The following is a 10,251-nucleotide window of genomic DNA, read 5'->3' on the forward strand; positions in this document are numbered from 1 at the left end:
TTTAGTGGAGATTACAGAGCCAATAATACTAAGGATTGGAGTGGACAACAGATTACAGTTGTTGAAATCAATTATCTTCAGTTTGCAGAATTCATTGACACCGCTACATATCATGATTACAGTCTTCCAAACAAGGCTTCTCCAAAGTTCATGGAACCAAGTAAACACACACACACACACACAAATGATGTCTGATATAAAAAAAACTGGGAAGTGCTTAAGCAATGATAACATAATGCAAAGTGCAGTTTCTGTGTTTGATAAACATGAGTGGAATATCACTAAAATTATATGGCATCAAGCCGATGACGGATACCTTACATGGAAGGCAATTCCAAATGTTTTTTCACAACAGTTAATGGATGTGGATGACGAGCAGATTTAACTTCACTTCCAAGCTTCATAAACTGAGGATGCCCGAGAGTGCATATGGAATGAAGAGAGTTATCACAATCAACACAGTAGTAAAACTAGTCATTAGGGTTGCGCTCATTCTCACATAGATCGCAATAATATTGAGAAGGACTGGAATCATCAGAATAAGTCAGAGTAAGAGGATGTCTATCATTTTTATACCAAGCTATGAGCGGTTGCCACACATGGTATATCTAAATCGAAATTACAACGCTTCATGCATCTCTATTCAATGCGATCTCCAGATATTACTCTGCGACAACCACTGCACTTTGTTGTAAAGTTGTGGGCAAGAAAGAGTGAATGTTCATGACATGGATGCTCCAAAGTGTCCGAGAGTTTCATACATCTAACGTCCCAATTAAAGTGTGATTTGCCCTCTTCATTGTAGCATCGATAGCTAAATCCATTGTACGGACTATAACAACCATAGCATATTGAATAGCCATCCACTGGGCTCATGCTTGAGTTTGTGAGTGTTTAGCACATGCTTGTAAAATGGGTGTCGTTTTTCAGCACAATCTTTATGGAGAAAAAACTTGCATTGATCTCAACTATAAAATGGAGTTGAGATAGGCCTCATACACCCATCACATTGGATATCATCTTTGATCTCCCCACTAAAAGTGAGTCTTAAATTGTGATCACGATACTCATGTTTGATCTCAGTCGCTACCATCTGCTCTCCGATACTCGTTTGTTCAACAACATCAGTAATCAAATTCAAGGATGCATGTTGTGTTTCTTTGCAGCTCTCATCATTGTCTTCCAAGACAATTGTTCCATCCCAAATTGCTTTATTGGTAGCACAATGTACATGAGCAATATAATCACAATCAGATGCAGAACAATAGTAACTTCAATACCTTGTATTGACATCTTCATAACAAATTCTGCATATCTAGTCTCTGACATCATTTTGTGGAAGAGAATATGAATGAGAAATCATATGAGGATGTCGTGTTATCATGAGACTGCGAGGCATTGAAATGCACTTCTTGTGGACAACAAGATTACACTTGGTACAAAGATAAGGGGAGTGATCTCCAGAGATGCCACAAAAATCACAAGTAAATGGCATTTGTCTCTGTTGGTTTTTGGCAAAAGTCCCACATTGGTTGTGTATAAGGAGGAGGGGAAATTCTTTTGTTATAAATAAAGCCCTTCTCCTCCTTAGTTAATCATCCCACAAATATAAGCCTTCTTCTATTTTAAAGGCTATTTGTATTCTTTCTCTCTTTGTAATATTTCCTCTATTAGTGAAATATTTTGGTGTTCTCTTTTATGTCTATTTAATAGCTATTGTCGGGTATAGTTGTTGTCAATTATTGTCCTATTAAAATTACTTGTCTTGGTAGTTCTGTCTAAGGAAAGTGGGTTTTAAGAGGGACCATTGTGACCCCTCCTCTTTCCTGGGAATCTACCTTGGGGTGATTTTTAGTACAATCGTTTTCACACTAGTCACCTAGATAATAGTTTTCAAGGTGAATCTGTTATTGGTGGAAATTAACCCGAATTTCACAACAATTGGTATCAGCGCTCTTGGTTTATTTTAGTATGCTCTGTGGTTGCGGCTTAGGCTGATCTTCCACATCAGAAAAATTTCCTTGGGATAATTGACATTCTGCATTGGCAGCTATTAAATAGAATTTGTAGCAGAAATGGCAGACGCTTCTTCATCTTCAATTTTGGCAAGAAATGCTGTGACAAATGTTAGATTGCAGTGGAGATTTTTGATGGCACCGGTCATTTCGGCATGTGGCAAAGCGAGGTTCTAGATGCCCTATTTCAGCAGGGTCTAGACATTGCTATTGAAGGAGAGAAACCAGATGATGTTGAGGAGAAAGAATGGAAGAGGATCAATAGAATGGCATGTGGTACTATTCGATCGTGTCTTTCTAGAGAGCAGAAGTATGCATTTTCTAAGGAAACTTCTGCAAGTAAATTGTGGAAGGCACTGGAGGAGAAATTTTTGAAGAAAAGCGGTCAGAACAAACTCTACATGAAAAAGAGACTGTTCCGCTTCAACTATGTACCAGGTACCACTATGAATGATCACATTACTAGCTTTAATCAGCTGGTGACTGATCTGATGAATATGGACGTGACTTTTGAAGACGAAGATCTGGCTCTGATGTTGATGGGATCACTTCCTGATGAGTTTGAGTATCTTGAAACTACTCTACTTCATGGGAAGGTTGATGTGTCTCTCAGTGAAGTAACTGCTGCCTTGTATAGTTATGAATTGAGAAAGAAAGACAAACAAGAAAACACAAGTGTCGAAGCAGAAGCTCTTGTTGTTAGAGGCCGTTCCAAGAGTCAGAATAAAGGAAGCAGAGGGAGATCGAAGTCAAAGTCCAGATTGAGCAAAGATGAATGTGCCTTTTGTCGAGAAAAAGGGCACTGGAAGAAAGAATGTCCCAGGCTAAAGAATAAAGGCAAACCTGAAAGGGGGAAGGCTGTCTCAGAATCAAATGTGGTCGAGTATGATGATGGAGATTCAGATTTCGCATTCGCTGCTACGCCATCAACCAGCTATTCTAGTTCATGGCTGTTAGATTCAGCTTGTAGCCACCATATGACCCCCAATAGAGAATGGTTCTTTGATTTTAAAGAACTAAAAGGTGGAATTGTCTACACAGCAAATAATTCCCCTCTTGACACTTGGGATTGGTTCAATTCGCTTGAGGAATCAGGATGGATCAATCAGAACCTTAACAGGTGTCCATTATGTACCAGATTTAATGAGAAATCTCATCTCTGTGGGAACCTTAGAGTCAAAAGGTTTAGAAGTGAGGGCAAAAGATGGGATTATGAGGATTATCTCTGGTGCACTGGTGATAATGAAGGGAATCCGAAAAAGAAACAATGTGTATTACTTTCTGGGTAGTACAATTGTTGGGACAGCAGCAGTGGCAGCTTCTACTGATGAACAGGAGTCAGAAGCAACCAGGTTATGGCATATGCGCTTGGGGCATGTTGGTGAAAAATCCTTGAAATTATGATAGATCAAGGATTATTGAAGGGTGCTCGGGCTTGCAAATTAGCTTTTTGTGAGCATTGCATCAAAGGGAAGAAGACGAGGGTGAAATTTGGAACAGCAATCCATGATACTAAAGGTATTTTGGATTATGTTCATTCAGATGTATGGGGGCCTTCCAAGACAACTTCATTGGGAGGAACACACTATTATGTCACATTTGTTGATGATTTTTCCCGGAGAGTTTGGGTGTATCCAATGAAGACAAAGGATGAGGTGCTAGGATTTTTCCTTAAATGGAAAAAGATGATGGAGACTCAAACAGGCAGAAAAATCAAACGTCTCCGTACAGACAATGGTGGAGAGTACAAAAATGATCCATTTCTGAAAGTCTGTGAAGAGGAAGGTATTGTTAGGCACTTCACTGTCAGAGGTACACCACAACAGAATGGAGTGGCAGAGCGTATGAACCGGACATTAGTGGAGAAGGTTCGGTGTATGTTGTCTAATGCTGGGTTAGGCAAAGAATTTTGGGCTGAGGCTTTGGTCTATGCTTGTCACCTTGTCAACCGCTTACCATCGACTGCTATTGGTGGTAAAACACCATTAGAGAAATGGTTTGGAGTACCTGCTACAGATTATGATTCCTTACATGTGTTTGGTTCCACTGCATACTACCATGTTAAGGAGTCAAAGCTGGATCCAAGAGCAAAGAAGGCGATTTTTATGGGGATCACCTCTGGTGTGAAAGGCTATCGTCTTTGGTGTCCAGAAACAAAGAAAATAATCTTCAGCAGGGATGTTACCTTTGATGAATCTACCATGTTGAGAAAGGTGACTTCAGAAAAATTGGAGCAGACAGATGGAACTCCCAAAAAGGTGGAGTTTGAAGGAAGCAATTTGTCCCAACCAGTAAAGAAAATGATGTTGACTCTCCTATGGTAGAAGAAGAGTCAGATGAAGAAGAGGTTCAAACCCAAGAACCTCCACAGCAACATGAATCAATTGCACTCAGAAAGGGAAAGAGGACCATTAGACAACCTGCTCGTTATGCTGATATGGTCTCTTTTGCATCACCAATTGCAATTGATGACGTTCCTGCCACTTTTAATGAAGCAGTTCAAAGTTCAGAACATAAAAAGTGGAGGATTTCCATGAATGAAGAAATGCAATCCCTTCAAAAGAATCAGACGTGGAAACTAGCTAGTCTTCCGAAGGGAAAGAAGGCAATTGGGTGCAAGTGGGTATATGCAAAGAAAGATGGATTTCCTAACAAGAATAACATCCGCTACAAAGCAAGATTGGTGGCTAAAGGCTACGCTCAAACGGAGGGAGTTGATTATAATGAAGTATTTCTCCAGTTGTAAAACATTCCTCCATCAGAATTTTGTTGGCTTTGGTAGCGCAGTTGGATTTGGAACTAGTTCAGATGGATGTAAAAACTGCATTTTTACATGGAGACTTGGATGAGGAAATCTACATGACTCAGCCAGATGGATTCAAAGTTGCTGAAAAAGAAGAGATGGTGTGCAAATTAGAAAAATCGTTGTACGGATTGAAGCAATCTCCAAGGCAGTGGTACAAGCGATTTGACAAGTTTATGATAGGGCAGAAGTACACAAGAAGCAAATATGATCATTGTGTGTATTTACGCGAGCTAGAAGACGGATCCTATATATCTTCTTCTTTATGTTGATGATATGCTGATAGCTTCCAGGAGTCAGACAGAAATTGCGAAACTAAAGACTCAATTGAACAGGGAGTTTGAGATGAAGGATCTTGGTGAAGCGAAGAAGATTCTAGGCATGGAGATATCAAGGGATAAGAAATTGGGGAGGCTTTGTTTGTCTCAGAAAGAATATCTGAGGAAGGTACTAAAACGTTTTGGCATAAATGAGATGTCAAAACCAGTTAGTACACCTCTTGCTCCTCATTTCAAGCTCGGTGCATCCATGTCACCTAAGGATGATGCAGAACGGGAATACATGTCAAAGGTTCCGTATGCAAGTGCTGTTGGTAGCTTGATGTATGCAATGGTGTGTACGAGACCCGATATTTCACAGGCAATTGGGGTTGTGAGCAGGTATATGCATGATCCTGGAAAGGAGCATTGGCAAGCTGTGAAATGGATTCTGCGGTATATTCTGAACACCGTAGATGTTGGTTTGGTCTTTCAGCAGGACAAACAAGATGGTCAGTGTGTAGTTGGGTATTGTGATTCAGACTATGCAGGTGATTTGGACAAGCGTCGATCAACTACTGGTTATGTGTTTACATTTGCAAAGGCACCAGTCAGTTGGAAGTCCACCTTACAGTCAACAGTGGCTTTGTCTACTACAGAGGCAGAGTATATGGCAGTTACAGAGGCTGTGAAGGAGGCAATTTGGCTTCAAGGGTTGCTTGGTGAATTGGGAATGGAACAAAAGCACATCAAAGTGCACTGTGACAGTCAGAGTGCTATTCATTTAGCAAAGAACCAGGTTTACCATGCAAGGACGAAGCACATCGATGTTCGATATCACTTTGTACGAGAGATTCTAGAAGAAGGTGGAGTCATAATCCAGAAGATTCGGACCACTGAGAATCCTGCTGATATGTTGACAAAAGTGGTAACTGCGGTCAAGTTTAAACATTGTTTAGATTTGGTCAATATTGTTACAAATTAAAAGATTGTTTTTTTTTGGAGATGTGTGTGGAATTTGCCAAGGTGGAGATTTGTTGGTTTTTGGCAAAAGTCCCACATTGGTTGTGTATAAGGAGGAGGGGAAATTCTTTTGTTATAAATAAAGCCCTTCTCCTCCTTAGTTAATCATCCCACAAATATAAGCCTTCTTCTATTTTAAAGGCTATTTGTATTCTTTCTCTCTTTGTAATATTTCCTCTATTAGTGAAATATTTTGGTGTTCTCTTTTATGTCTATTTAATAGCTATTGTCGGGTATAGTTGTTGTCAATTATTGTCCTATTAAAATTACTTGTCTTGGTAGTTCTGTCTAAGGAAAGTGGGTTTTAAGAGGGACCATTGTGACCCCTCCTCTTTCCTGGGAATCTACCTTGGGGTGATTTTTAGTACAATCGTTTTCACACTAGTCACCTAGATAATAGTTTTCAAGGTGAATCTGTTATTGGTGGAAATTAACCCGAATTTCACAACAGTCTCAATAGAAGCTTCCATGGGTGTTTATGACTTGAAATTGTGATCTTTGGTGGTGTAATAACATCATCAGGAGTAAGCTCCAACTTGCAAATAGAGCAAGAATAAACAAACCCTTCCCATTGGATTTTGCACAAGTAGCAACTACAATTGTGAGGATGAGTAAGTGGTATCGGCAAGAGAGTAAGAGGATGCTTACCGTTGTAGGGGTGTTTAATCTCGAGGGGAAGTTCAGCACATTCCTGATGAAGGTTAAAGAATTCAGGATAAGAACAATCAACACAATGGTAAAGTGGACCAGACAACGGTTTCATACATCCCGAGCAATCCCGTTTGATTTCCTCGTTATGGTTTTCAACGAAGAACAATGGATGCTCATGCAAACAAGTGGGAAAATCTGCAGCAATGGGTGAGTGAAGCAAAGCACAGTTTACGAGCAGATCGAGTTTACAAGAAGCACAATGATAAACAAATCCTGCAGAACCGCTCTGACAAAAATCACAAAAGCCACCCCCGTAAGGAAATCTGGGCAAAAGAGTCAAATGGTGTTGGGAGTGGAAGGGATGATGAATTTCAGGGGCTAACTAACTCCGCACATCCCTTGTGAATATAATGCTTACATTCAGTGCAGCCATAGCCACAGCTTGAACCCTCTAGCGATCGACCACACCCGAAGCAACAAGCTGCTTCACTTGTGGAATCCTGATCCTGGATGAAGAGCAATGGATGTTGATTGCTGAAATGATGGATTTCCATGTCCCCACCTTTCATGCTTTCAGACACAGAGATCCATTGCAAGAAAAATGTTTAAAGTGCTTCACTTGAATCCAGGTCTAATAGTTAGCAGATGCTTTATTAGGGGCATTGTTTGCGGTCTCAAGGGAGGTGCCAATGTTCGTTGACTTGTCATAGTCCATGGTTGGTAAATGAACGAGACAGGGTCAATAATCCAAACATGCCCATAGTTAATCAATGACGTGAGTTATGTTCCCATTAGGCAATTGGGCGTTTAGAAAAATAAATTAAAAAATCGAACTTCGTATGAGTCCAATTGAATTCAAACGATTTTTGAAATGATAGTCTAAACCACATCTTATTCTTCCTTATTCTCATCCCCTTATTTGGAAGTGCTTAAGAAATAATAACATAATGTAGGTATGTATATATATGTATGCATGTATGTATGTATGTGTATATATGTATGCATGTATACATACATGTTGTCATAACCATTTAAAAAAACAATTAAGTTTTAAAAAAATAATTATGACTATATCTGAAAAAAATTGACGATTTTGAATTAATTTGAAAATTTTGAATTGGAGTCGTCATCGACCTTTGGGTTAGGTAGGTAGAATACCTAAGAACGACTTTTAAAATAGTTTTAAGAAAAATCATTTTTTTTAGATAAAAAATGGTATGTGTTTACCAAAAATATAATTTAACGGGTCCGAGAGTCGGTTATGCGTGTGGAATAATTAACACCCCCACAACGCCCAAAATTGGTAATTAGTCGCTTATATATTGTCGCCAATGGTGGAAATTACAAATTTGAATATAAAATTAGAATATGATCCGTATAATTTATTCCGAATTAATTATTTAAAGAAAAATCATTGACTTGATAAGAAATCTCGAGATTTGCAATCCTCCGTCGGAAAAGCTATCTCAACTATTTCTCATTTGTAAAAGAAGATTTTATATTTGAATTATTTAAAACATTGAATTAATATCGAAAATTTGTATGAAATAAATTGTGATTCATTTTTTGAAAACATAAATTATTAATACCAACATTAAATAAAACAAAATTAAAATAAAATAAAATAAAATATTATATAAAAAAATTACCATTATAAAAAAATGTTCGTGTTTCCAAGTTCATATTCCGTTCGAATATCGTATAGGATCATAATACTTCGATCAAGTAGTGCTTTCCACGCTCATTCTACAAATAAATGTTCTTGAAAATATTTGAGTAACATATCAAATTATTAAATAAATAAGCATAAAAAAGGTACGTAAATATACTACACGAATATATATTTATATAACATGTACACATACACGTATAAATATTTAACATGACAACGCATGCATCGTAATATTACAGCAAAATAAGTACACACTAAGTTAAGAGCTAATATACGACAAACAAACAATACAGGGATCAAAACACGTGAATACAAAAATACAGGGAACTAATCTTACAATTATCCAAATTTTCAAGCATAAGACGGTGATCAAATTGCATATAAAAAAATTTTTGAGGAACTGAAAACACACATAGACCGGTTTTTAACAACATTGGAGATGGGGGACTAAAATAATAACATGGCAAATTGAGAGTCATGAACAAAAATATATCAAATTTCATATATAGCAACAACAAGTACCAAAACAAAATGAAATAAAAGTCACTTGCCCTATTATGTAATAATTACAGGAATTAAAACTCAATACAGTCAAAACAGCAAGGACTAAACTGGAAATAAATTCCAAGTTAACACCCAGTCAAAGTTAGAGACAAAAATGTATACATAACCAAACACGATACTTCAAAGTATGAATCACACAATTTTAAATATTTGTAAGTACAAATGACCAAAATAAAATGAATCAAAAAAATTCGAAAGGGTAAATAAGAATTATACATAAGAGCAACAATATACAAAGCAATGACTAAAAAGAAAGATTTGCAAATATTATGACCAAAGTCGAACATTAACGAAAATGGTATAATACATATGATGGTGACTTAAATAAAAAAAAGTGAAAGATAAGAGCTCGAAACAAAATAATATAACACTTCAATTAATGGCCAAAAGGTTAGATTACAAAACTAGAAGGGCTGAAGCAGTTATTACACCATGCGCAAAAAGACAACACTACCTGTAACACCCATTTTCCGTATACCTTTCCGTACACGAGATACAGATGTCACATCACTTGTAAAGCATTTCCTCCTTTGAAAACTCGTACAATTTTTGTTTCTTTTCATAAAACATTTTAATTTAATACTAATAAAATGTTCATTAAACTTTAGTATATAAACAAAAATTTATTATTCAACCATTTTATCCTTTCTACATCATTATAAGTCAAATACTTTTCAGAGTGTTATCAAAATTCTATTACATGCTGACTAATAATATCAAAAAAATAGACATAGTTGTCGTACAGTTACTGATTAGTCGACTCTCTATTTGAGATGTCAGATGCACTCCTTACTCAGCTTAATAAAACCTACGTGTGAAATAAACACACGTTAAGTATTTTCTTAGTGAGGCAAGAATACTAATGAGGTGAGATCAATACATCATTATATCATGTCTATCAAATACAAATTCATTATTTTTGAATCATTATAATTTCTTTGAGATGCATACGTAGTGTCGATACGGTCGTTCATATTCATATTATGAATTTCATGGGTTGCACACTTAATGCATATACGGCCGTTCATCAACATATGATGAATTTCGTGGGTTGCACACTTAGTGTCGATACGGTTGTTCATCAACATATGATGAATTCCATGGGTTACACACTTAGTGTCGATATGGTCATTTCATCAACATATGATGAATTCTATGGGTTGCACACATAGTGTCGATACGGTCGTTCCTCAACATATGATGAATTTCGTGGGTTGCACACTTAGTGTCGATAGTACACAAAGTACTAATATACAAGTGAAACAT

The 10,251-nt window shown here is 37.2% G+C and overlaps 1 protein-coding gene across 1 annotated transcript; it reads right to left on the reverse strand.

Moving 5' to 3' along the window:
• Nucleotides 1–399: 399 nt before the first annotated feature.
• Nucleotides 400–1,495, reverse strand: LOC120142785. The gene is made up of 3 exons (XM_039157289.1): nt 1,318–1,495; nt 1,091–1,209; nt 400–608 (listed from the first exon to the last, which is right to left on the reverse strand). The coding sequence occupies exons 1-3, from the start codon at nt 1,493–1,495 to the stop codon at nt 471–473; spliced, it is 435 nt and encodes a 144-aa protein (XP_039013220.1). The 3' UTR covers nt 400–470.
• Between the last annotated feature and the right edge of the window lie 8,756 nt (nt 1,496–10,251).

Source organism: Hibiscus syriacus, unplaced genomic scaffold (genome assembly GCF_006381635.1).
Source record: "Hibiscus syriacus cultivar Baekdansim isolate YM2019G1 unplaced genomic scaffold, ASM638163v2 tig00110831_pilon, whole genome shotgun sequence".
NCBI lineage: Eukaryota > Viridiplantae > Streptophyta > Magnoliopsida > Malvales > Malvaceae > Hibiscus > Hibiscus syriacus.

What these genes read in the sequence shown, in the direction of transcription:
- LOC120142785 (XM_039157289.1), bottom strand. Translation starts at nt 1,495, where the DNA reads ATGCCATTTACTTGTGATTTTTGTGGCATCTCTGGAGATCACTCCCCT. An exon ending in ACAAAATGATGTCAGAGACT is followed by an intron (nt 1,210 to 1,317) that starts AGATATGCAGAA and finishes CTACCAATAAAG; the next exon opens with CAATTTGGGATGGAACAATT. An exon ending in CGAGTATCGGAGAGCAGATG is followed by an intron (nt 609 to 1,090) that starts GTAGCGACTGAG and finishes ATTTCGATTTAG; the next exon opens with ATATACCATGTGTGGCAACC.